At 49.3% G+C, this 24,849-nt stretch overlaps 13 protein-coding genes across 14 annotated transcripts; 8 read left to right on the forward strand and 5 right to left on the reverse strand.

Annotated features, from left to right (window-relative positions):
• Positions 1-10: 10 nt before the first annotated feature.
• Positions 11-1,239, reverse strand: SBH1 (Arf guanine nucleotide exchange factor sbh1). The gene is made up of 4 exons (XM_066127445.1): positions 1,101-1,239; positions 711-915; positions 538-633; positions 11-475 (listed from the first exon to the last, which is right to left on the reverse strand). The coding sequence occupies exons 1-4, from the start codon at positions 1,101-1,103 to the stop codon at positions 441-443; spliced, it is 339 nt and encodes a 112-aa protein (XP_065983556.1). The 5' UTR covers positions 1,104-1,239; the 3' UTR covers positions 11-440.
• A 280-nt stretch (positions 1,240-1,519) lies between these two features.
• TrAFT101_005338 (uncharacterized protein) lies at positions 1,520-5,107 on the reverse strand. Its single transcript, XM_024906968.2, has 4 exons — positions 4,549-5,107; positions 3,193-4,233; positions 2,983-3,132; positions 1,520-2,914 (listed from the first exon to the last, which is right to left on the reverse strand). The coding sequence occupies exons 2-4, from the start codon at positions 4,219-4,221 to the stop codon at positions 2,603-2,605; spliced, it is 1,491 nt and encodes a 496-aa protein (XP_024757461.2). The 5' UTR covers positions 4,222-4,233; positions 4,549-5,107; the 3' UTR covers positions 1,520-2,602.
• TrAFT101_005337 (uncharacterized protein) lies at positions 1,751-2,542 on the forward strand (the record flags this gene model as incomplete). The annotated part of the gene is made up of 2 exons (XM_066127446.1): positions 1,751-1,829; positions 2,373-2,542. 2 exons carry the CDS (start codon positions 1,751-1,753, stop codon positions 2,540-2,542), a joined length of 249 nt encoding a protein of 82 aa, XP_065983557.1.
• A 244-nt stretch (positions 5,108-5,351) lies between the features above and the next one.
• On the forward strand, positions 5,352-5,639 carry TrAFT101_005339 (uncharacterized protein; the record flags this gene model as incomplete). Its single annotated transcript, XM_066127447.1, has 1 exon — positions 5,352-5,639. The coding sequence occupies one exon, from the start codon at positions 5,352-5,354 to the stop codon at positions 5,637-5,639; it is 288 nt and encodes a 95-aa protein (XP_065983558.1).
• Positions 5,640-6,078: 439 nt separating this feature from the next.
• On the reverse strand, positions 6,079-6,429 carry TrAFT101_005340 (uncharacterized protein; the record flags this gene model as incomplete). Its single annotated transcript, XM_066127448.1, has 1 exon — positions 6,079-6,429. The coding sequence occupies one exon, from the start codon at positions 6,427-6,429 to the stop codon at positions 6,079-6,081; it is 351 nt and encodes a 116-aa protein (XP_065983559.1).
• Positions 6,430-7,248: 819 nt separating this feature from the next.
• Positions 7,249-9,312, forward strand: TrAFT101_005341 (uncharacterized protein). Its single transcript, XM_024910162.2, has 2 exons — positions 7,249-8,286; positions 8,378-9,312. Exons 1-2 carry the CDS (start codon positions 7,533-7,535, stop codon positions 9,070-9,072), a joined length of 1,449 nt encoding a protein of 482 aa, XP_024757460.1. The 5' UTR covers positions 7,249-7,532; the 3' UTR covers positions 9,073-9,312.
• Positions 9,313-9,439: 127 nt separating this feature from the next.
• TrAFT101_005342 (uncharacterized protein) lies at positions 9,440-13,078 on the forward strand. Its single transcript, XM_024910161.2, has 4 exons — positions 9,440-10,349; positions 10,418-11,473; positions 11,573-12,026; positions 12,081-13,078. The coding sequence occupies exons 1-4, from the start codon at positions 9,720-9,722 to the stop codon at positions 12,392-12,394; spliced, it is 2,454 nt and encodes an 817-aa protein (XP_024757459.2). The 5' UTR covers positions 9,440-9,719; the 3' UTR covers positions 12,395-13,078.
• Positions 13,079-13,932: 854 nt separating this feature from the next.
• On the forward strand, positions 13,933-14,382 carry TrAFT101_005343 (uncharacterized protein; the record flags this gene model as incomplete). The annotated part of the gene is made up of 1 exon (XM_024903689.2): positions 13,933-14,382. The coding sequence occupies one exon, from the start codon at positions 13,933-13,935 to the stop codon at positions 14,380-14,382; it is 450 nt and encodes a 149-aa protein (XP_024757458.2).
• Positions 14,383-14,512: 130 nt separating this feature from the next.
• On the forward strand, positions 14,513-15,109 carry TrAFT101_005344 (uncharacterized protein; the record flags this gene model as incomplete). The annotated part of the gene is made up of 1 exon (XM_066127449.1): positions 14,513-15,109. The coding sequence occupies one exon, from the start codon at positions 14,513-14,515 to the stop codon at positions 15,107-15,109; it is 597 nt and encodes a 198-aa protein (XP_065983560.1).
• Positions 15,110-15,153: 44 nt separating this feature from the next.
• Positions 15,154-20,283, reverse strand: TrAFT101_005345 (uncharacterized protein). 2 transcript variants are annotated; one of them, XM_024904338.2, is made up of 8 exons: positions 19,409-20,283; positions 19,077-19,358; positions 17,618-19,000; positions 17,349-17,525; positions 17,216-17,262; positions 17,048-17,158; positions 16,842-16,988; positions 15,154-16,768 (listed from the first exon to the last, which is right to left on the reverse strand). In XM_024904338.2, the coding sequence occupies exons 3-8, from the start codon at positions 18,579-18,581 to the stop codon at positions 15,299-15,301; spliced, it is 2,916 nt and encodes a 971-aa protein (XP_024757457.2). In that variant the 5' UTR covers positions 18,582-19,000; positions 19,077-19,358; positions 19,409-20,283; the 3' UTR covers positions 15,154-15,298. The 2 variants fall into 2 exon arrangements, with proteins under 2 accessions (XP_024757457.2, XP_065983561.1); XM_066127450.1 differs by having other exon boundaries at positions 17,618-18,075; positions 18,285-19,358.
• XYL1 (NAD(P)H-dependent D-xylose reductase (XR)) lies at positions 19,608-21,282 on the forward strand. Its single transcript, XM_024904337.2, has 4 exons — positions 19,608-19,635; positions 19,704-20,101; positions 20,241-21,031; positions 21,091-21,282. Exons 2-4 carry the CDS (start codon positions 19,789-19,791, stop codon positions 21,124-21,126), a joined length of 1,140 nt encoding a protein of 379 aa, XP_024757456.2. The 5' UTR covers positions 19,608-19,635; positions 19,704-19,788; the 3' UTR covers positions 21,127-21,282.
• On the reverse strand, positions 20,972-23,060 carry TrAFT101_005347 (uncharacterized protein). The gene is made up of 3 exons (XM_024902748.2): positions 22,529-23,060; positions 21,575-22,453; positions 20,972-21,518 (listed from the first exon to the last, which is right to left on the reverse strand). Exons 1-3 carry the CDS (start codon positions 22,770-22,772, stop codon positions 21,502-21,504), a joined length of 1,140 nt encoding a protein of 379 aa, XP_024757455.2. The 5' UTR covers positions 22,773-23,060; the 3' UTR covers positions 20,972-21,501.
• A 390-nt stretch (positions 23,061-23,450) lies between these two features.
• On the forward strand, positions 23,451-24,579 carry TrAFT101_005348 (uncharacterized protein; the record flags this gene model as incomplete). The annotated part of the gene is made up of 2 exons (XM_024904336.2): positions 23,451-23,772; positions 23,831-24,579. The coding sequence occupies 2 exons, from the start codon at positions 23,451-23,453 to the stop codon at positions 24,577-24,579; spliced, it is 1,071 nt and encodes a 356-aa protein (XP_024757454.2).
• Between the last annotated feature and the right edge of the window lie 270 nt (positions 24,580-24,849).

Below are 24,849 nucleotides of genomic sequence, written 5' to 3' on the forward strand. Positions count from 1 at the left end.
ATGTGTTGAATAACATGTGAGATAGCTCCTAATTGGGAACAATCATGTTATCCCAAGGAGCATCCTAGCTAGACCAGGTTCACTTATCAAGCTCCTAGCACCGAAGGCAAGCTCTCTCCTGACTACATAAATAAAGAACAACGTAGACTTTAGAAGGGAAAAAACGCATACGAAAAATTGGAATAACCTTGTTGCTCATATAATACAAAAAAATGTCATGGTCGCTCAGACTCCATGGTGATTAGGGTGGCAGAATGGATCTGCCGAATCCATACATCCACTTGGGAAAGCCTTTTCCTCCGCATCGGCCTCGTCTCAGCTAGATATGGTATTCATGAAACCTGCGCCGTTATTGGAACCGTTTTCCTCCAAAATAGTATACCATTCTTGTCTCGCCCTCTCTTTCCACACCACTACAATTTCCCATAAAAGAAATTCGTTTAGCTCGAGAACTTGCGGCTGATCTTGGCAATGACTTGATAGAGAAGTTAGCAAAAACAAATGCTACGCTATCAATCATTGTGGGTAATAACTCACTATGCAGAGCAACAACGCTGAAGATGAAAACCAGAGACAAAACGAGAACAACGACGGGGTCAACCTTCAGTCCGGGAGACTCATCAGTGTAGAGTCCTACAATTGTTCACGTTAGCGACATATATCTTCCAATTATCAAACAAGAGCCCATATAACAAGCTTGGAGGACGCACTCAGCATGGTGCTGCTGGAGCCGCCAGCGCCAGCGGCCCGTGTGCTGCTTGGCCTAGCATTGGCAAGCTTCTCCTTCTGGTCGGCGGCAGCACGTCGACGGATGGCAGTTCGGGGTCCGCCGGGAGGAGTGGGAGAGGAAGGTCGGCTGATGCTTGAACCGCTGGCCGCGGCGGGGCCATTGGCGGGTGAAGAGGGACGAGAAGACTGTACAGAGAAAGGGAATGTTAGCACGAGCAACCAAGTGACCTCGAACCATCATCCACTGCCGCAGCGCGCAGGTCGACTTCATGCAAAGCGCATAATGCATCGGCCTTGTGACGCGATTCACCAGCGCCGCAGTCCGTATTCCCGGTGGATTTTCAATGTCAATGGAAGAAGAGCGCGCATACCATGGCGAAGGAGTGTGTTTTGGGTATTGACAGTAAAGGAACAAGAATGAGACAATCGACCACGAATCGCTGCAGGATTCTAGAATCGAATTGACAGAGTGCGAAGTAGGAGGGATGTACTTCAGTAGAAGAGTTGGAGTTGGCGCAGCACGGGCTGGTGGAATTGTGGCCCCAAGGACCAGAGTTAAGGCCACATTCACAGAAATCCAGCACTGGCGGCCGAACATTTCTCCGCTACCCCAGAGAAAGGCACGCGCACCCACCACCCACACTTTTAGCGCACGCAGTGCATAGTAGTCTATTGAATTTCAATCAGTGTAGGTGTATAGGATGGAGCGTCTTTCCTATGTTGATTTCCAATCAACCAAACCAATAAGTAGAGGCAACCCGTGCTTTGCTTCATAAAGGCTGAATTTGGAGGCTTTCCATAGTGAAAAGGGAAACTATTAGTATAAAGAAGCTTAAAAGCTAAACCAATTTATCGTTTTTGCAACCAATAAACAGCAACGCTTTCCTATCAACATATATTCTGAGTATCTCACATTGATTCATTACAAAGGCCATATAGAGGCTCGGGGTATTTTTACAATTTGGGGGAGACTATGTATGACGGAGGCCCCTCAAGCAACCTCCAAAAACCTTCGCTAGCCATGTTCGCCGCCATCTCAGCTTTACTCCGCATCACTCGCTGCCCTCCCTTCAAAACCTGCTTCGCAGACTCGCCGCGTGGTATGTGTATAGTTCAAAAACAATGCAAGACAGGCAAAAAAAAAAAAAAACTGTGTAAAAAAAAAAGTGAAAAGAAAAGAAACACAAAGGGAATCACAGAAAGAGAGAGAGAGAGAGAGATGAAAAGGTATGATGAAGAAAATGAAGAGAGAGAGAAAGAAAGAAAAACAAAACAGGGGGAGTGAGAAAGGTGCCAGCTTGCCAGAGAAAATTACAGCATGAACAGCCCAGATATTGCCAACAGTCTTTTAACACGCTCGAGGTGCAAGACGTATCCCAAAGCTCCAACACACGGGATCGCCGCGTATACTAGCCCGTTGCCCAGGCAGTGAGGATTTGAAAATTAATCCTTAATCTATAGGAAAGAATGGCATCTTCTTGTCCCAAGACGCTAATTTGACCCTCCTCCTTTTTTGTAAAAAAAAACGTTTCTGTCTTTCTTTTCTTTCGAGTCGTTTAGATGTGATTGCCGAGTCAGTTGGGGATCTTGGTCAATTCAAACTCCCAGCCGACTTCGCTCATTTCTCGGTCTTTATGACGGAGAGGGAAAACAAAATGAAAAAGAACTTCCGCAGGCTGAGGAGCTGCGTGCCATAGATCAAGGCCGATTATGTAAGATTAGACAGTACATCTACACCCGGAAACGAAGAGATTTCAACCAAACGCCTCCCGCTATGACGGCAATGCTGCAGATCGGGCTGTTGTTGTTTTAGTGCTGAAAAGGAAAAAGGGAAAATGAAACCGAAGGGAAAAAGAATTTTGGGTGTGGTATCTCAGAGAGTGACATCGAGAACCAAGCTGACATCAGAAACACTGGGGCCAGCGAGGTCCTCAAGAACGGGTATAAGGTCTAGCAGCTCGTTGTCGTGCGCGTCAGAAAACCAGCTGCTGATGGGAACAGCATGCTGAGGGTGGAATATGTATGAGGTGGGTGAGTTGTCGATGATAATTGTATCCTTCAAATCTCGACCAACTTGTGAGAGATCTTTGACGTAATTTCCTTGGTGGTTGTAGCAGCTCTCGCGGAACAGACGGTGATGAACAACGCCGTGTATATCTAACTGATCTAAGAGGGGATCGCCATACTATTTTTGCGCACGTACAGGTTAGCTCATCTTATTTCTGCCAGAGGCTCGGGAAAAGTTGCACTCACCTTTGAAACTGATGCCGTGAAAACAACAACTTCGTAAAGTTCTCCAACTCTCTTCATAAACTCGTCCACGCCGGGTCGCTTGATGACATACACGTTATGATAATTGCCTTCAATTTCAACCGGTATTGTGAAGTCGGCTTGATGAAGGATCTGGAGGCTTTGAGTTAGCCAAATTTGTGATATTGCATATCAATAGGGGAGAGGACAAACCTTAAATGAACTGTGGACCAAGGTCTCATCCAGGTCTAAAACAAGACATTTTCTTCCTTTGTGCTCGGGGGCAATAGGGGGCAATAGCCACTTTTGAGGTTCTGGTGCTGAGGGTCCTTCCTGCGTCAGAACGAGTGCTGAGGTTACTAGGGGGCTAGGACCAGGACCAGGCGGAGGAGGGGGCATCGCGGCATCATGAGCCTCCTGTTGCGCCACCTCCGGCTGCACCTCTGGAGTTTCCTCTGCCACCGGCACATCTTGCATTTGCACGTCATCCTCAACCTCTTCTATTTCTCGAACTTCTTCGTTCGGCTCGGGAAGAGGGGTTGGAGGGTCGACCGTAACGGCCAGGGCCTGCTTTGTCTCTTGGCCTGTCTGTTCCTGCATCTTGGTCTGTTCTTGAGTGCTGCTCGACGAGACGGCATCATCCTTGCCCTGCAGGACGGTGCTCGTGGGCACGGGTGGCTTTTCGGTGCTTTGCTTAATCGAGGTCTGATCGTGGGGCGTCTGCGTTCTTGACTTGGCCGTTAATGGTCTTTGGGGTATTTTATCCAGCTTGTGAATCTCTTGAGTAGTAGAGCCCACGGTATTGGCCGAATCAGGCACGCCGCAGCATCCCAATAATGCCAAGAATCCACTGCTCTTCTTCCTCTTCCGTTTCTGCTCGCTCGCTGAAGGAGAGCTGGGCTGCGAAATCTCGGTCGTGCGAGCAGGCTCGGCATCGCCGCTGGAGCTTCCGTTTCGCTGTCTATCCAAAAAGCTGCCCTTGGATTCCCTGGATCTGTTGCCGATGCTGCTGCGTGGATCGTTGATGGTGGCCCCGCTTAAGCCAGTCGTGGTCGGCGAAGATTGGTTCCTCTGCTGCGATGACGCTCGCGACGGCACCTTTAGGAGTCCCCGGCTCTTATCAGAGCTCTCACCATCCTCCGGCGACAGCATTTCTCTTTCTTTCCCCGAACCGGAACCAAGCGGAACTTTGTCTTGCTTGAAGTCGACGATCGCGGTCGTCGCTACGGCTGTTTCGGACATTGCGAATCGTCACTGCATGGAGCTTGTCAGCATACTCGATCAAACACAAACTGAAATGCGACGCAGCAGTGCGCTTTGAAAATGCAAGACAATTCCAAGTTTCAAAGCTCAGTTGGGCCGCAAAAAACAAACAATGCAGGGCGAGAGGACATGGCTAGCGAGGGATGCGAGGCCATCGCAGATGGACAAAACACCAAAGCACTTGCTCTTCATTGCCAAACAGCTCCCCTCCATCCCAATGATAAACCAACTCCGCGTAGACAATGGTGGACGAGAAAATGTAAAATTGCGCAGCTTTAGCGCAACTGCTTATGCATCTGTACTTACCTCAGAGTACCAAGGCAAGCTAGCCAGCTCCCAATTCCAAGCTTTCAACGCAGTCAAAAGAAGGAAAGGAAGGAAAAGGTTTAAAAGACAAAAACAAGAGGGAGAATAAAAATGTAAAATAAGAAAGAAAAAAAAAAAGAATGTCAGCCCGCAAGGGGCGTTTGGCAGCGGCGTGCCGTTCGTTTCTCCGAGATGCCCTTTTCCAACGAAAATTACCGGGGGTTGGCGAGGAGCTGAGACGCGCCCGACGGGTACGAAAGATTTAGGGAGTCGATGCAGGACAAAAGGAAATAGGACGACGCAAGAGTCGGGCAGAGACAGAACGGCAGTGCGCTGCCAGTACGAGCGTGAGTCGCCGCAAACAACCGGTGTCAGCGCGGAGACGGTTCGTGATGGCGGGTTTTTCGCGATCAGGAGGGAGGATGGTTGGGGGAAGAGTCGAGGCGACCGCAGCGGCAACGACGTACCGGAGGCCGAAGAAACTGAGGGCACAAGCGAGATGATTGCCTTTAAACGTGATGGTTTGGCTGGGCCAGGTCGGGGATGGTCCGGCGTGCAGGGACGGCGGCTGGGGGAGATTTTGGGGGGTGTTCAAGGTGTGGGTGGGCCTTGTCGAGATTAGCCAACAGCTCTGGCGACTCTGGTGTGTATATGTGGCTGTATCCGGGCGTTAGTGGGGGAACACAGGCGGTGTGCGCCGCTGGGCTCTTGGATACTAGGCACTGTGTCTCAGAAGCTGCTTTGTGCCAAATACGGTGTTCAAGTTGTCTTTATTAACACTGTACAACTGTTAACGCAGTAAAATGCGACCGCGCAGTGGCGCCCTGTCCCAAATCTCCGCTAATGGCGGCCGCCAAGTTCTCATCTTACCGTCCAACGTCCAAATTGTGGGCTTCATTCTGTTCCTCTTTAGGAGAGGCGTGGCTACGGCCGGCGCTCTGCACGGCGGCCCGCTCACACGCTGCGACACATGGAAGGCAAATTCGGTGCTGGGCAGCTTCTGGATGCTGTGCCAGCTGGAGGACGATGCGAAGCAGGCTCTCCCTACAGAGGCCGCTCACTCACTCGCTGGCCAATGCAGTGCTATATAGTCCACCCAGGCCGACAAAGCACGGCTGCCAGATGCCACCTACGACGCGGATGCCGAATACGCAGCGAGCTCATTCGTCCTGAACTCGCACCTGCACACCGCAGCGGCGTGCATGTTCGCATCGGTGCGCTGCAGTTGCGCCAAGCCTGTCGATGGCTTCTCTTTAGGCTGCCCCCCATGGCGTGGTAGGACGGTGGGTCGAGATCTTGCTGCTCCTGGGCTCCCGAGCTCCTACTGGCCACTGCCGACAAGCAAATCAGAGCAGACAAAGGGAAGGGCAGCAGGAGACAAAGCAAAACCTCCCCAGAAAGTCGTCGGGCGCCGCCAATCCCCTCTCCTTGTGCGTGCGGGTGAGCAGCCCTGATCCGGGCATCTTGATTGGCTCTGTTGGCGCCCAGCCTTTGGATCGTTCACATCTTGCCCCGGCGAGCGTCGCAGCACTAGCATACCCGCTGAGCGAGCTGTCGTTGGAGAAAACTGGCCTCGGTGAGGGAGTGCTTGCTTCGCTTCGTATATTGGTGCATGGGGCGTCTTGCAGGCGCCCAGCAAGCATCCCGGCAATGCTCGCTGATTTGGCCCTGGCTACGAAGCAGACCTGTGCGCATATGGAGCGCTCCGTTGTAATACGGAGAACGGGGCCTGTAGGGAATATGTACGGCATCGCTGATTGGCATGCCCAGCAGCGCTGGCACATGGCGGGCACGCAGCTGCTGTGCGTGCGTGCTGCGGCCGTGCATATGGCCAGCTGTTCGCGCAAAGAGCTGCTGCCCGCCCTGTATTCCCGGGCGCATTGTTCCGACCTTGTTTGCGCAGAGGATTGTGTGATGCTGCGCTCATCTACTTGGTACCTAACTAGTGCCCTATGGGTCCTCCGTCACATCTGCTAGTCCGGTAGCGCCCAGTAGCATGATGGAGCGCTCCATAGCAAATTTGGCTATCGATGGCTCTCGCAGATTAGGTGCCTGAGCTTCCTGGGCAAGCTGCAAGCTACCTAATTATAGGTTAGGCGCCTTGCCAGCCTAACCCGGTCCTAAAATGTACATAGTATGTGCGGTGTTACAGGGTAGGGCAGCATCAACCCGATGAGAACGCTCCATTCGCCCGTGTGGTTGTTTTGAATAGCCACATGGATAACATGGGATAATTATAGAAATCTTGCGGTTTCCTTTCTTTTTCTTTTTCCTTTTTCATCATGCTCCTTTAATATTTCCTGAATTTTAAGCAAGGCGGGTAGCGCATACTAAATCAAAGTAAAAACCAGCCAAGAGTTTTAGATGGAAGTAAATTGAGAGCTTCAATAACGGTTCCCTATGCTAAGCAAATCTTCCAGCATAGTGGTATCAAATTGAGTAATATATCGCAAATCGTGTTCACCACGCAATCAACATGGATCCCGCTGAAAGATGTGATATCAAAGTCTTCCTGATTGATATACAGGGGGATATTCCATTGACATACCAACCTGTTGATTAGCAATACAAGGCCTTGGTACATGCGGATCTCACTGACGGTTTAAGCTGCAAATGTGGGGCCGCTTGCGGCTGGCGCAAGCGTTTTTGGGGCTTTTCAAACCTCTGATTTTTCCTCCAGGCAGCTGGCCCAGTTTCCATCTGGAGGCGTCATAGAACCCCCTCAAAAACAACTCTCCAAAAAAACTCAAATGTCCAACGCATTTGTTTATTTTTTCATCATCTTCTCGATGTAAGAATTGTTGGAAAACTTAAGTTCATGCCGTGAGGCGAGGACGCAATAGGCTCTTGAGAATCGCAATCCTCACCTCTCCAGCTATCATGTAACCGTCGAACAATGCACTCGAAGTTTCATCACAACAGCTCAAGGCCATCTCATCATCGTTGAATACTATTAGAACTGCACATTATATCTTCTTACAATCATGAGGTCCAAGTGGAGCATGCTCCCGGAGGAGCTGAGACTCCAAGTGCTGGAGACTTTAGCGCATAGCAGCTTCGAGAAGCATGGCTTGACCAACTACGCCCTCGTCTGCAAGTCATGGAAGAGTATATTCGAAAAGGCTAATTTTCGCAGCTTGACCATTGACCAAATGGATTTTGAGAACCTCGCCAAGATCCCAAAGCGTTGCTGGCCATATGTCAAGCACATCTGGCTTCGCATTGAGCTTGAGAAATACTATCCTATGCTAAGGACAGGATCAGTAAGGCCGGAAATGCTGGAAGATACAGCGTCATACAATGACCGGATCGAAGCCACCATAGGGAGGCTCTTTCATATACTCAGCTCCTGGGAAAAGGTGGTTAAGCCAGATGTTCGTGGCATAACTCTAGAGCTGAGCGTCCATTCGCCGAGTAACTCTACCTACATCCCTAGAGGAGTCCATGCAAAAGGTCTAGATATGCGGATGCCGTTTACGCGGAATCGTGAATATCGCAGTACCCCCAATGCTGAAGTCGCCGCTTCCAGAGCACTTGGTGGAAATGTCCACATCAGATTTGACAATCAACTTCCCCGGCTGAAGCTGGTAAAAACACTCATTATACCTAGACATACACGTCGACGGTTCACTTCGTTTACGCTACACCAAATACTCAACAGACTGCCAAATCTGGAATATTTGGCCTATGAGCCATGGAAACAGCCCTTGGATACACTTCAAGACGTGGTTGATGCAGGTATGCCGATGGTTCACGTTTCTATGTTCAAATGCCCATATTTTTTTTTTTTTTTTTGGCTCACATATGTTTTTCTTTAAAAAAAAACTAGGATATGTCAATCTCATAAAAGGTTCTATTCCTGCGCGATTGAAGCAAGTTATATTTTTAGAAGATCGGGATGACACGTTGACAAAGGTTCCTACACTGTCCAACACCGTGGACGAGAAATATGCTCGGAAACCGAACCCTTACATTGGCATGGCTTTGGCGAATAAGAGCCTAGGATTTGAGAACTTGGCGGCAACGTTTCTCGTCGAGGCGAGCGACTTCTTCCAGGCGTACAAGCCAGAGTGGATCTGGAGAGACTTACGATCCTTGACGTTGACATCGTACCTTCTGGACCCTAAGCGAAAAGTTGACGAGATTAACGGCATGCTGCAAGCGGCTGGCGTGGCGGCACTTGCGATGCCCATGCTCCAAACCCTGGAAATATGGAATGGCGGCGTAGGGCACGCGGCTGTCTTCGCCTACCATGCTGAACGGAGTGAAGCCGTCATCTCATGGACCAGCACCTGGGACCTGGTATTTAACCCATATGTCGTCGATATTTGGCGAAAAGTGGGTTACAAAAACCACCGCTGCGAGAAGCTGGGCATAGAGCAGCATCTCATCGAGGATACCGATGCTATACGGAGATATGTAGACGTTATTGAGTTGCTCAGGACGAAGAAACACGTCATAAGCCGGCAATCATTAGACGAGCTGCGGTACGAACTTGAGAATGACTGTATATGCTTTCCCTAGTCAGGCGGCAGCATGACAGCATGGAGGATTGTAGGAATGAGATGCAACTGACGGATACTCATGCGCACATGTCAGCGTGTCTATCGAATCTTCGATGTTTCTTGATAGAGCCTCTATGTATCTGCTTTGCGATAGCATTTATCTTGCCTAGACATGCCAGAATACAGGTAGAACTACAAGTAGGCTGATGGTATCAACATCAATACATCAATTGGAAATCATGTGAAAAGAGCTTCCCCGGAAAATGACCCCCATCCTGGTGTGGAGTCACGTGTAGCTACTCTGGGGCGGTTCCGTCATGGCTCCGTTTTGGGACGTGGCAAAGCCATCTGGCTGGGCCTCGGGAAATCTGGATGGCGCGGGTTCACATGTCCCAATCCCGGATTTGATCCTCTCCCACGACCATCCACCATCACAACGAAGCAGACTGCGGGTGGCGTTTCCCAGCAGCTGCTTTGGTTGCAACCACGATTGATGCGCTGTTTCTTTTATTTTCTTTTCTTTTTTTGCTAAGCGAACACAAACGCCCATACGCGCAGACGCTGGGCTTGATGACCTTCCCTGACCTTGTTTAGACCGGATCTGCGCCGCTTGAAGCGTCCGGGGAGCTCGTCCAGCAGCCGCGCCGATATTGATACTAGGCAATCATGGCGGCACAGTCGAATCTGCGCAGGACGGCGGCGGAGGATGCGCTGGCCGAATTCTTAGAGAAATGGACTGGCATCCTGGGGAAGAGGCTGCGGTCTACGTCGCGCACCACTCGGACCCTCGCTACGCTCTCGCTCGCCATGTCCATCATCCTCGGCGCTGAGGGTAGCAGGCGGTGGTGGAAGAAACGACGGCACGAGCACGAGCAAGGCCGGAAGCTGGTCCGCACCAATTCATGGCTGCACAACAAGGACGGCTCTCGAACGATCTATGTCCCTTATAAAGACGGCACATCCAAGGTTGTCATCAACACCACGAAGCCTTTGACGTTCGAGGCGCATAGGCGGCTTTTTCTAAATCCTCCAAGAGTGTCAGGTCTTGGCGATGGAACGGTTCCTTCTGCTCAGACAAAGCCGGGCCTAAATTTGGCGTTTCTGCATCAATTCCTTAGTCTCATGAGTATCATGATTCCTCGGTGGTCGAGCAAGGAAGCAGGTCTCCTGCTTAGCCACGGCGTCTTCTTGATGTTAAGAACCTACCTTTCACTGGTGGTAGCCCGCTTAGACGGAGAGCTTGTTCGAGATCTCGTTGCGGGCCAAGGTAAAGCGTTTCTCTGGGGCATTGTAAAGGTATGTCTGCGAGATCTTGACTTTAGGTATCATGCAGTAATTTTTCTAACTCATATTAATCTTTACAGTGGTGTGGACTGGGCACATTTGCCTCGTATACCAATGCTATGATCAAATTCCTCGAATCTAAAGTATCTATTGCGTTCCGAACTCGACTTACTCGATATATCCACGACATATACTTGAACGAAAATCTAAACTACTATAAACTATCCAACTTAGACGGAGGCGTAGGGCAAGGAGCTGATCAGTTCATCACTCAAGATTTAACTCTGTTTTGCGCCTCAGCGGCCAACCTCTATTCATCACTGGGCAAGCCCTTTGTAGACATCTGCGTCTTTAGCTTCCAGCTTTACCGGTCCTTGGGACCTTTGGCCTGGATAGGCCTAATGAGCAACTACTTTTTGACCGCAAGCATTTTGCGGAAGCTATCGCCGCCATTCGGCAAGCTGAAGGCGGTTGAGGGCCGAAAAGAAGGAGATTTCCGCAGCCTGCACGCCCGCCTGATAGCCAATGCGGAAGAAGTAGCGTTTTATGGCGGTGCGGAAATGGAGAAGACGTTCCTCAACAAGGAGTACAAGTCACTCAAGAGCTGGATGGAAGGCATCTATATGCTCAAGATCCGCTACAACATCCTAGAAGACTTTATTTTGAAGTACAGCTGGAGCGCTTACGGCTACCTTCTCGCTTCTTTGCCGGTCTTCCTGCCAGCCTGGGGAGGAGTTGGTGGCGCGGCTGAGATGGCCGAGGGCGGCGAAAAAGGCGGCAGAGAGCGAAATCGCATGAAGAGCTTCATTACGAACAAGCGACTGATGCTCTCGCTCGCTGATGCCGGCGGTCGAATGATGTACTCCATCAAGGACCTTGCCGAATTGGCTGGATATACCAGCCGTGTCTATACACTCATCTCCACGCTTCACCGGGTGCATGCTAATGCTTACTACCTTCGGAGTGGGCAAAGTGAGCTCTACTCCTTGTCTGATGTTCAGGGTACAATCCAGAAGGGCTTTGATGGTGTTCGCTTTGAGCAAGTGCCAGTCGTTGCCCCTGGACTCTGGCCCCAGGGCGGAGAAGAGTTGCTCGAGTCCCTATCTATGATTGTTCGAAGAGGCGAGCATCTTTTGGTATGTATAACTGGCTCTAACGGGTCTCCTTTCTATTATCCCTCTTATATCCCTTGCCCTTTTTGAACCGTAGCTAACGAGCTCTTCTTGTGTATCTAGATCTCTGGTCCTAATGGCGTTGGAAAGTCTGCCATTTCTAGGATACTAGCTGGCCTGTGGCCCGTTTACCGCGGCCTGGTCAGCCGACCGAAGAGCATAGGTGAAGATGGCATCATGTTCCTGCCCCAGCGGCCATACCTTAGCCCTGGAACTCTTCGCGATCAAGTTATCTACCCTGATGGCCACGTGGATATGCGTGAAAAGCGCAAATCGGAGAATGATCTACAGAAGATCCTTGAAGCGGCCCGCCTTGGCTACCTCGCCGATCGTGAGGGCGGCTGGGACACTCGCAAGGAGTGGAAGGATGTGCTCAGCGGTGGCGAGAAGCAGAGGATGCAGTTTGCACGTCTTTTGTACCACGAGCCACAATATGCTATCATCGACGAGGGAACGAGTGCTGTCTCAAGTGACGTTGAGGGTCTGCTGTACGAAACGTGCAAAGAGAGGGGCATCAGTAAGTAGCTCCCTGTGGGTGACAATTGGAAACGAATGCTAACGATATATGTAGCCTTGATTACCATCTCAACGCGAGCCTCTCTGAAGAAGTATCACACTTACAATCTGCAGCTCGGCGTCGGTGACGATGCTGACTCTTGGGAGTTTGAGCGCATCGGTACAGAGCGCGAGAAGATGCAGGTCGAGAAGGAAGTGCAGGATCTACGTGAGCGCCTTGCGCAAGTAGACGAGCTGAAGAAGAGGCGAGAAGAGATTGAGAAGGAACTCAACGCGGTGTGGACAGAGAAGGGTGATCTTCTCGATGCACCATCGTATATTGGCATCGACGAAGCTCCAGTTTCAAGCGAGGAGTCTATCGAGGCCTAAGAAGTCACGCCGGCCGTCTTTTCTGCAAGGGAGGACGATGATGTTGCTGTATGAGTGACATGCATGGATGATCTAGAAGTGCTAATTTCGCATTGGTGGAGATTATAGGGGATTTATCCTTTGGCCTTTTTGTTTAATTTATACCTGGCGCCGCCTGTTTATGTACTATTTTATCCTTCTTTGCCCTAACTAGAGCCGAACGACAGGAGCATACAAAGTTACTACGGAATAGTAGTAGTTATATGTATATTTAGCCACGGCCAAGCTCCCCCGTGGATGTACCCATCTTATTTGGAATGGGGCTGTCCTGAGACATGGAACGCTCTATGAGACACTTGGTGTGAGCGAAGTGGTGATATACCATGTTGGATTTAGCTATCTGGAGTGCCTGTACATGTTATTTCGACTTTATCGGCCTGAGTTATATATATATATATATATATATATATATACCCTACTAGTAGGCCTTGGCCTAGGAGGTTTAATCAATTTCACAACTAATGGAGTTGGTATCGTATTCTATAAACCGCGAATACCTAGGTAGCCACGAATGTATATCACACAATAGGCTGCAACAACGTTCCTCACCACAATCCTTCCCCCAATAGCACTATATGATGAGAATACTACTACTACTTAGCAAAACATGCACGTCTGAGACAAGACAGCTCCCATATGCTTCCGCTTTCAGCCCGTCATTACTAGCGCATTCAATGGCTCCGGTGGGATCGAACTCACCATTGGCTGCTCGACCAACGGCGCGAGAAAGCTGAATGAAAGCTTTCTTTTTCGGCCCTCCCTGCATATGCAATCTCAGTATACCGAACCCGCTGTCATCTTAAGCAGTCGTGGTGCTAAATAGTGATAGCAATAGTCGAAAAGGAAACCCCCTATAAAAAGACATACATGGCAGATGAAATGACGGTACGGAGTGGTATAGGGGCTTGTCATGTGAATACACTGAGCTGTATTACCTCGCTTCATGTTGGTGTGTAAGTGTGTAAGTACTAATATTGCCTGCATGGATTGCTCAGCCAGCCTCAATTCCAATTTCATCTGCGGGGGATTCGCTCGCCCTGCATTACGCTGGAGTCTGTGGTGATCTTTGAGGTAGTTTATAGGCTTGACCATCATATATGTTTAAGAGGAAATAATGAGGCGAGGTCGCTTCGCATGGCGGCTGATCTGGGCGGGCTACCCGCAATGGTAGAATGTCTCAGCCGAGAAGACAGATTACGCCATTCCATTACAGGAGGTATATAATAGGGGCCGTGGAATACTTTTTTTTTCTCTTTCTTTGTTGTTGACATTTGAATTTTACCCTTTTTAATTTTTCTTATGTTGTAGCGCTTTGTTTCTGTCCCATGTTTTGTGTTCCTCTGTTTTTTGATACTGGGGATGAGAAGAGAACCATCACAACTCTGATACCCAAGTTTAGAGAAAAGCTTTGAGCACCGACCATTAACCTCATATCGGTCTTGATTAATCCCTGTTTTTTTTTTCTTTTTTTTTTTTTTTTTTTTACGATTTCAAAAGTTATGGCGCATTCAACCAAGATTCATACTCGGGCTGGATCGCGGGCATCGCTCGTCTCAGTCGGGCAGATGCCTGTCATCAAAGAAGACAGCAACATCATCACACCGGCGCCAGCAATGCTCCGCATACCTGCAAAGAATCCCCACCGAAGTCTGGGACCACAACCTCACGGGGTAATCATACCGTATCTGACGGGCTTTCAGGATCTGCCTCCAAAAACACTGGCCTCGACGGAGGGTAAGGCTGAAGGCGATGATGGAGATGAAAAGACTGTTGTTGGACGGATGACGCCTCCGCCTATAGCAACGTTGAGAAAGAGGCGATGGAATGGAGAGGAGTGGACGCCGAGCGATTCACAGCGAAAATGCCACTTGGTAATAGTGTCATCGGTGATCTTGGTGATTATTGCCGGCATTGCTACTGGACTCACACTGGGCCTTACGAAAACGTGAGTTTGCACACGTCAATTAGATGTCAGTACTTTTGGATGATGGTATGTGTACGCTGTATATATTGAGTACATAGCGGGTGCTCTCAGCAGAGGGGAAAAAATGGCTGATACTAAGATGCCGCAGACCGGTCATGGGCAGCCCCTACAGCAATCAAGATGCCTTTTATCCAGACCTACCAATTGGCGGCTTCGTAGTAGATACGGCTCTCTACGGTTCATCATCCGCATGTACTTCTAATCCAAATGCCTGGCGGTGCCTCTCTTCCAAAGAAAGCCGAGTACCCCGTTTTTACTGGACCATCACCGAGGTGGATTCGAATTATCAAATCTCCTCTGCCGACGACCCCATCGCTTCGTCTCTTACAGATATCCCTCTAACAGTTCTTGACGAGGGTGAGGAAGAGGAACGGTTTGTCTTGTCTTATAAATTCAACACGACTGTTGAGCTGGCAATTACGGCGACAAACCGTGCTGCGAAGTGCGTTTACTCCGATATGATTTTTCAAGCCACGCTTTGGACGAAACGGGAGATGCAACAGCCATCCAGGACGACCAAAAAGCGCGATGATTATGTGAAGTGGCCGGGACTGGTGGAGATTATGGAAATCAAGAATGCTACGCTGGGAGGGGCACCAGAGTGTGTTGATTCTAAGGGTGACAAGATCGCCGATGTGCAAAGTGACGCGCGAGCTTGTGAGTGTATATATAGGACAAAGGGATGGATATAATGATGCTTTCAGGATTGGAAGAGACGTTAGTGTGAATAGATATTGCGTGTATATTGTATGCTAAGCACAGGAACCATATTTCGAAGCCTCCATCACAACTCCCTCATTTATCTGTCTCACTACTCATCATCCACCATACATAATAACAAGGCCGTCTCCCTGCTCAGCATCATACTCAGCTAAATTCTCCTACATATCCAAATCCATTTGGGATTCTATTTCTTCTGGAATCACTTCCATTGGAATAAAATCCCTATTATCAACTGGCATCATGGTGGTATAGCATTGTAACTGTGAAGCTTCCTTGTCTACACTCTCGTAATAAGTCGGATCGGATCTTTTTGTAAAGCAGAAACCGCCGTTGCTCTGCGGTAGGTTTAATCTGTCTGGAGACATCGTGGCATACTTGGCAAGGCACTTGCCATCACGCACATCAACCTCCAGAATATTCGGTATGCGTCTGGGCGCCATGGTCATAATGGGCCATGCCCAGTTTAGGCGCGTAGGACTACCACTAATTGGCTGGGATATGATATCGTCGGGTGCAGTTGTGTTGGCATACCTTGGCGATTTAATTGACAGCTTCTTCGTCCTCTTCGATGTCCACCTAGCCCTAGTTGGGCTTCTTAATGGCAAGAATGATGACAAAGACGTCAAATTGTGTTTAGTTTCCTTTGATCCTCGTAGAGGCACTCCTCCATCTGATGACGATGATGACGATGCTGATGCCATACCAGTCCTCTGTGTCCCTCGTAGAAGAACCCCTCCATCTATTGAAGATGTCGACGTGATAGAAGCCAGATTGCATGCCTCATCTGGACGCACTCCGCCGCCTAAACTCTCTACACTTTCTGATAATGAGTTAGACGCTAAATCGTGCTTAGCTCTTTTTGTCTCACGTAGAATTACTCCACCGTCTGAGTCGCTATCAGAAAACCATGAAGAAGACCGCTTCCTCTGATTTCCGCCCGAAGGAATTGAGTCAGTCGATAGCAAACCTGCTGATGGATCCAATGCCGTCGCATGTACGTCTGTAGAAAGCCCTGGCCTTCTGAGAAGCGTTGGGAACGACTCTTCTGATGAAGCACTCAATAGCGATCGTCTACTTTTGCGTCGGAGAGCAGCTACGTGTGTAATGAGAGGATTCCCGATTTCATCGTACGGTGACGCAGGAGGCGGTGACTGCCTGTCGGAATTTCCTGTATAAGAACCTGCAAAAGAGGGCCGTGCAAAAGGATCTGACCGATATTCACGCTGACCGCGATCAGCGGGATAATTTCTCTGACTTCCTGAAGCCTCAACCGAAATTGTCGAGGTCTGTGAGTCTGATAATGGGACCGAAGGCTGGCTGGCTGGATTTGTCCGTGTAAGTGCCCAAAAGGCATCCCAAAAGGAGCGCGTGTCACCGTCGCTTTCTTTGAAGCCGTGATGTTTGCGTTCACATACATTCCTCAAGAGATAGCTTAGCTGAGGACGGTCCTGTGGTTTCTCGAACTGGCATTGCGCAATTTGGTCGAGAAGCTCGGGCTCGATATAGCTATATTCTGGCTTGCTCAGACGCCAGGCATACGATTCGCCCAAGCATCGTTCATCCCCAGCCTCATATATCATTGTCGTCATTGGATGCGCTGACCAGCTTTGTGTTATGACAGACTCCATCTTGTTGATCTTAATTAGCGTAATCATCCACGGCAAACTAGATCGAACAAAGAAAAGGGGAAAAATAACTCACAATTTTGCCAATGGTGAAGACATTCGTCCAAGTGCCATATCGCCCTGCAACTTCATTCTTTTCTGGTCCAAATGTGTCACCGGTGTATTGTAATACTGATCCTGGACTACTTAGATCGACCTTGTCCCAATCTTCGGAAATGGTTTCCTAACAAATTGTGAGCCATTTCTAACAAAAGCTAGTTTAAGCATCCATACAAAACTTACCGGAGGAGTTCGATTATTTTTGGGGCACCTTCTGGCTTTCCAGTAATCGTAATGATCCCAGCGATCCCAACACTCTCTCATCTTATGACTATAATGCCCGAAATCGTGAAACTAGTGTACGCCAGTGTCAGCTCCTTTTAGTCGGCATTAGATATCTCTCAAACTCACCTTAAGTATGGGATGGTGTGAGTGGTGACCATCTTCAGCAATGAGAACTATTCATCTGTTTGTTAGCGTATTTCTAGTTATAGAGAGAGAGAGAGAGAGAGAGAAAGAGAGCAAAAAAGGAGAGGTCAGTTACTATTTTGCTCTTCTAGGTCAAAATGCACATCATGGCTATCAATCAATGTACTGAGTCTCAATAGCTCATTAATATTTTGCGGATTATCCAGCGAATTTAATACCATGTCAAGACTATTAGGACTCCATCGTTTGACTGATTCCGGCTGAAGCGCGACTGATACAACACCTTTCACCACTGTGAATGTTCCGTTAGTTTATTCCTTTCCACTTCAAATTTATCCTTCCTTGATTCAGAAGATACGCTAATGGGAATATGAAGAAACTTACAGCATTCCCAAATCTCCCATAATACCTTATTCGAAAAACGGACTCCAAAATACGAGGCCTTGGACATTATGTCAAAAAGGCACCCATGCTCTGCATACTCCAAGACAAGAATATCGAGGTCCTTCTGATAAAATCTTACTCCCCTGTTTATTATGTGGCCTCTGTTGATTCTGCGTCTAACATTGTCAGCAATCTCTTGCAAATCTAGGCTCTGGGTGATATGAGAAGCTCCTCTATATCTAAGGTGCCAGTCTAGCTCCCCCTCAAATGTGCCGTTCGCACGGATAGGTATCTTAATGACAACCTTCATACTGCTTTGATCATCGAATATGGCGTTCCAGAGAGTAGCCATGCCAAAGCCGCCTTGGCCGAGGACTTTAACCCATTCAAGCCTGAAGCCATCCCAGTTTAAGAGTTCAATATGCTCTCCGACGAGGTTTGGCTGATCTGTATCATTACTATGAGACTCAGAATAGTCGTCAGCAAAGGGGCATTCGAATGATTGGTCTTGTGGCATAGATGGAGAATCATAGGGAAGTCCGAGTTCATCGCAGTCCTCTGGAAGGATTCTGCTCGTATTGTCAAGTGCCACAGATCTGTCACCGCGAATCAGGGCAGATTGAATAGCTAGGAAATTTTTGGCAGGTATAGCAGAATCGGGTCTTACCGCTCTGCGGCGCACGTTTAGATGGGGTAGCGGTGATGACATGTTGGCTGTGACTAGGACGGCGAAAGATCGATTGTAGGATACGCAGCCATGGTTCAATGTTCCATCCTCACCCTTGCGATGCATGTCGGCAGCTATATAATATGTGTGAGTGGCATGCATAACAAACAACCGATTGCGTAATTGTTCAACAAAGGGGCGTTCGATAAAAATAGATATATTCATATTGACGTTCTCGTACTTGGCCAGGCGCAGCGTCCTCGCTTCATGTTTCTTTTCGGTTTCCTTTGAAGGCATCGAGTTGTTTATTGTTTACTGTTCAAATCGAGTACTTTCATCCAACAAGGATTCCTTTCCTTCTTCTTTTTCTTCCTTCTTTTTTTTCCGGCCTCTTTTCCCCTGGATGATGATACCGTCCCAGGTCAAGTAGACAAGAAACCCCGCCGTTGAACAACCCCTCAAAGAGGCTACAAGCAACCGCAATAGATTCCTTGTGTCTCCACCGAATGGTTTCGGAACGCGTCGTCACCATAAGCAGGATGACGAGGAGTTAACGGTCTTAGAACAAAAGATAAAAGATAGACAGAAAAATCGCAAATACCCGCGGTAGTATAGCCTGGTCTCGACACGATGTCATCTTATCCCTCACCTTCAGACCCATGGCCCATCATGAATCAAGTCCATCAGAGGCCCAAGCGTTCGACGAACTAGACGTTCTTATTAGATGTGTCCCTCTTGTTAGTGGATAATAAGCTCCATAGAGGCGTCGGAAGCCACTGAGCGGCAACCAACCGGAGCAATTAGCCGCATCCTGGACTGCGGAGCATCATGGCATTTAGGCTAAATTGCCATGGGTTCCTCAGCCTGATCACCCGGATATCGACGACCTTTTTCGAGAATTCCAGGTGAATGTAGGAGTTTCCGCAGCGCTCGATAATAATGTCCTTTTGCCCGCCGTACCCACAAAATGACATTTTCGGTGATGTAAGAAGAAGTGACGAGAAGAGAAAGGAGGACTTGTGCAGAAAAAAGCGTCATTATTTCGAGCTAGTTGACAGGCCTAATCGTCATATACTAGTCCCTGTCAGCCACCAACTGCAAACTTGAGAGGCAGTTAAACGCACTAATAGGAGACGAGATATGATCGGGACCCTTAACTCTACTGTTCCCAACAGGTGTTTAGCACCGCCACAAGCCCCCAACTTGGTGAAGAAGAGAACCATCCGGGCCGGTTAGATCTGCTAGTTGCTACCCGCCCTCATGCATATAGGCGGCAAAACTCCCATTATTCACTAGGCGCTGGGCTGGGTCCGACGGTTTATTGCCATGCTGGAGCTTGGCCTCTCCATATGTAGGCCTATCCATCCATCCATCCATCCATCCCATAAGCCCCAGCTGACCTATACTTGGCCAAGCTAGAGGCGTTTCCACTGTGTTGGAGAGGCAAAACAACCCGGGCTAGTGAGATAACAAGGCTGCGGCTGCGAATAAGAGGATCCTAGCTATGAGGCACCGAGCGAGCCTCCTCTCGTGTGGAGTTCGAGCGCTGTGCATAAATAAGCCCCGACAACCACAACCTTCTTTCTTCTTGTCTCGTTTGTCTATCTCATCAAACGTCTCAACGGTTAACAGGTCTTATCGCTGTTTCTCGACCCAAGGCAGACTAGCAGACAAGATGGCGCCCACGCTTAAGCTCAACAGCGGATATGAGATGCCCCAGGTGGGCTTTGGCCTCTGGAAGGTCGACCAGGCAACTGCAGCAGATACCGTGTACAACGCCATCAAGGCTGGTTACCGTCTGTTTGACGGCGCATGTGGTAAGTCTTGGCTCATGTGAATGAGAGATATAAAAGAAAAAAGTAGCTCTCTTCCCCGCTTTCTTCCGTGTAGGAGTTGGGGAAGGCGGCATTGGAGGTAACATCAGCGCTAATATTTTTCTCTCTCCCACTTATACAGACTATGGCAATGAGAAAGAGTGTGGTGAGGGTGTTGCCCGCGCCATCAAGGATGGTCTCGTGAAGCGTGAGGATCTCTTCATCGTCTCCAAGCTGTGGCAGACTTTCCACGACGAGGACAAGGTCGAGCCTATCACCCGCAAGCAGCTTGCCGACTGGCAGATTGACTACTTTGACCTCTTCCTGATCCACTTCCCGGCTGCCCTCGAGTACGTTGACCCTAGCGTCCGTTACCCGCCAGGATGGTTCTATGACGGCGAGAGTGAGGTTCGATGGAGCAAGACCACCCTTCAGCAGACCTGGGGTGCCATGGAGAAGCTGGTAGAGAAGGGTCTTGCCCGAAGCATCGGTGTCTCCAACTACCAGGCTCAGTCTGTGTACGATGCCCTCATCTACGCCAAGATTCGCCCTGCTACGCTGCAAATTGAGCACCACCCCTACCTTCAGCAGCCCGACCTCGTCAACCTTGCTCAGAAGGAGGGCATTGTCGTCACAGCCTATTCTTCTTTCGGCCCCACTGGATTCATGGAGCTTGATATGCCTCGCGCAAAGAGCGCCGCTCCCCTGATGGAACATGCCGCCATCAAGGAGATTGCTGCTAAGCACAAGAAGACTCCCGCTCAGGTCCTCCTTCGATGGGCCACCCAGCGCGGCCTGGCCGTCATCCCCAAGACTTCTCGACCGGAAGTCCTGGCTCAGAATCTGGATTCAACCAACTTTGATCTGGACTCCAGCGACCTGGAAAAGATTGCAGAGATGGATTTGAACATCCGGTTTAACAAGCCCACAAATGTGAGTTACATATCTCCATCGTTTGTATCGTATTGTACCATACTCACATCTCCTTGTAGTACTTCTCTGCCGACAAGCTGTTCCTCTTTGGTTAAATTAAGCGGGGGCCAATTAGATAAAAATAAAATAAAAAGCATTCTTTCTTCCAGTGAATTTCCCTTGTTAGTGTTGTCTTGAGGTCACTATTTTCTCAGTCTCCTTTTTGTAAACAAAAGCTGGGCAGTCAGTCTGTTATATAGAAATGATTATCAGAATATTCTGAACCACGAGAGCCGATAAAAGGCTTCGTCTCTTCCAACAACCAAGTCCTAGCCATGATGTTTCAAATCAATGTGACACAGATGTCTGCATTATTCTAGTGAATGATGCTAGCATATATGAAATAGCCCGATAAACGCCGTAAATGTTTCCCCCAGAAATAGCCCGTTCCGCCATTATCATATACTCCAATTGGCAGGGTGAACATGACCCTAAACTCTGACAAATGCTAAATCGAGTTAGAACATGGTGACACCTGGTAATATTGGGCTTGAGGATACTCACTAGCATCAATTTGCTTGACTTGCGGCAGTGCCAGCCGAACCTTGTTCCTGTATAGAGCGGGGCCACGAAGCTGAAGAGGGTTTCCTTCAAAATACACAGTTGTCAAATCTTCTTTGTCTTTCAGCTCCCTCTCGACGTCGGCAAAGTCCGCAATTTGGTTGTAACTAGCCCACACCTCTTCAAGGTCTTTTAGAGGGCCCACACCCTTGAGACTGGTGATTTGATTGTTGGATATCTCAAGTGTCTTGAGATTGATATTGTTTTCAATGCCTTCAAGAGATTCGAGAGCGTTGTGGGCAATGTAGAGTTCCTCCAAACCGGGCACCTCCTTCAGGGGAGACAAATCTCGGATACGGTTGGACTGAATGCTGAGGAGACGCAACTTGGGAAGCCCACCAAGCCCCGTCAGATCCGTAATCTTGTTCTTCGCTAACCACAGCTCTTCTAGGTTTTTAAGGCTGTCGAGATTCTGGATCTCTCGAATACGGTTTGAGCCCAGTTCCAGAGATCTCAGATTATCAAGGCCTTCAAGACCTTCGATTTTGCTAATTTTATTGGCGACCAGGAATAGCTCCTTCAGTTCCTTGAGATGATTGATGTGCTTGATGTGTTTGATCTTGTTGAAGCTGAGATCCAGGCTCGTAAGCTTTGTCAGGCTGTCTAGTCCTCGAATATGTCCGATTAAGTTGTCATATAAGTCAAGGTCTTCCAAAGTATCGGCAAGGCTGTCGAGGCTCTCGATATCTTGAATGACATTTTGTCGGAGGCAGATGCGGGCCACGTTCTTGAAGCGCTCCAGTCGTAGAGCAGGTATCGACGCGATGCGAGAGTGCGAGACCATGATCTCCTCGGTATCAGAAGCTTCGCTGTCGAGTAAATCTATCATGTGAAACATGTGAGTTAGCTCAGTATCTTGTTGTACGTAGCTGATGGCCTAGGTTTGTGATCTCATACTCTCATCTGCTCGGATCTCCTCGCCGTGCAGGACATTGCTGTCGTCTGAGTATTCCGGGTCTGACAGTGCCTCCGGGTTGGTCATGAGCGCCGACTTGGGAATGCGAAGCTTGCCATCCCATCCTTTGCTGTCCTTGAGAGAAGGGCTGGGCTCGCCGTCGACCTGCGGAGACGGTCTGTCGTCGACGATGTCGATGTGAGCCGTGCGGTCATGCTCTTTTTCTTTTTCTACCGGAGCTTCCATGTCGTGCTGCCGATGCCCATGCAAGCCCGAGGCAGGATCGCTGGCGCAAGGGTCTGGGGGGTTTTTTTTTTCTTTGTGATAGAGCGAAAGCTTGCGCTGCCGAAAATGTTGTTGTTGGGGCAGGGCTACACTGCTATAGCATGGCTTCGAAGGCGAGGGTGGCTGCCTACTAAGTATTCCATAACATTAGGTTTCGAGAGCTTTAAGCTCAAAATGCCTTGCAGGGCCGGGGTGGCGTTTTTGCTTAGTGACGAGTGACGCCTGAGCCCACTATAAATGTTTTGCTGCTGCCGCGGGGTGGTAGGGCAGGGTGCCAGATCCTACTAGAAATCCGAGCCGTCACTCGTCTCGGTCCTCCATATAAATAAGGCCGAGCTACGGCAACTTACGGAAGCTGCTAAATTGGCTGCCACACTCCATTTACACGATAAGAAGTAAGAAGTTCTGCTGTGCTTGAATACAATGTGAATAACCAGATCAAGATTTGTCTCTTGCAGCCCCGCCGTGTTCGGTGACAGGGCTCCGGAATCTGGGCCTTCTGTGATGCGCATCTCACGATTGTCATTTGCGTATTCTAGAGCGCTGGTGATACAGGCCACGGCAAGGAGATACGCAACAGCAGCGCCATGGACGTGGCGGCCACGTAAGTCTGTCGTCCGATGTGAGTATGGCTACGGCATGGCCAAGAGGCAAATCCACATCGGCCAAGTGTTGATGCCACCGGCCATCTTCACCGGACTTTTTCTAGCCCTGTGGTGCTACAAATGCATCATGCTGGTCTTGTTCCAGAATGCCATTATCTACAATCCCTTTCTCCCACCAAATGCTCGGAGCATGCGGATTTCGGACTTTTCACGCCAGTGCGGAGGAATTGAATGGCGAGAGGGCCGCATCAAATCTTTGGATGGCACCGAGATTGCTCTTTGTATAAGTGAGATGTTTTGCGAGCACAAGCCCAATGGCTCACCCAAGACGCCGGTATATATTTTATATTTTCAAGGTATGCACAACTTCTCTCATGCCTTAAAGCAACTGCGAGTAGCTGAGGCGTAGAATAGGAAACGCCTCATCTCTCCCTCCTCGTCTGCCAGATATCTCTGGTATTATGCGTCAACTGAAAGCAGAGACCGAGGGGCCGGTTCATTACACTATAGTTTGCCTCAGCTACAGAGGATATTGGACATCACACGATCGTCCTTCTGAAAAAGGCATTGATCTGGATTCTGAGGCAGCACTTCGATGGATCGCAAAACTCCATCAAGATAGATACAAGCAGACAGAAGGGACTGTACCCAATCCCATCACCATCTTATGGGGGCAGAGTATTGGGTGTGGCCTCGCAACAAATCTGGCAGCCAAAACTCAAAACGCGGCAACTTTACCAATTAACGCCTTGATACTGGAAACACCGTTCACAAACACCCGCGCAATGCTCACGGCGCTGTATCCACAAAAGTGGTTGCCGTATCAACACCTTTGGCCGTTCTTGCGCAACCATCTCGATAGCTGGTCAAACTTGGGCACGATAGCCACAAAAGCCTCAAAACCAGGGGTTTACATAGTGGAGGGTGGTAAAGACGAATTAGTGCCCTCCGACCATGGCAGCACCCTTTACAAGCGGTGCCAGGAGGTTCAGCTATTTGCAGAGCTGCATACAGTCCGCGGAGCTCTTCATAACGATGTGATGGTGCGGAAGGAAGGCAAGCACACCATTGCACGGTCTATTGCCTTGGCTGTTTCACGGGCACAAGAGGCCTATGCAGACCAGAAGCCATCTCTGCGCGGGCCGTCCAAGAGCAAAAATTGAGCGTGGACGGCAAACTTGAATCTTATACTTTAGAGTGCAAGTGCCAAAGCTATGGCGACTACTTCTAATCGTGGTCAAGTCTGCGCCAAGCACTCACACGGGATGCTCGTACCGGCCTTAGTTGATGCAGTAGCTTGCCAGAAACTCAGATAGAAGAAGGCCTGTACCTTGCAACGCAATCTATCCCATGATCCACTGGCGAAAGCACGGCCCAAGATGTACGGCTGTGAGCCGCCGGAGATGGTGATAATTAGATAAAGGGCCCACGGC

Source organism: Trichoderma asperellum, chromosome 3 (assembly GCF_020647865.1).
Source record: "Trichoderma asperellum chromosome 3, complete sequence".
Classification (NCBI taxonomy): domain Eukaryota; kingdom Fungi; phylum Ascomycota; class Sordariomycetes; order Hypocreales; family Hypocreaceae; genus Trichoderma; species Trichoderma asperellum.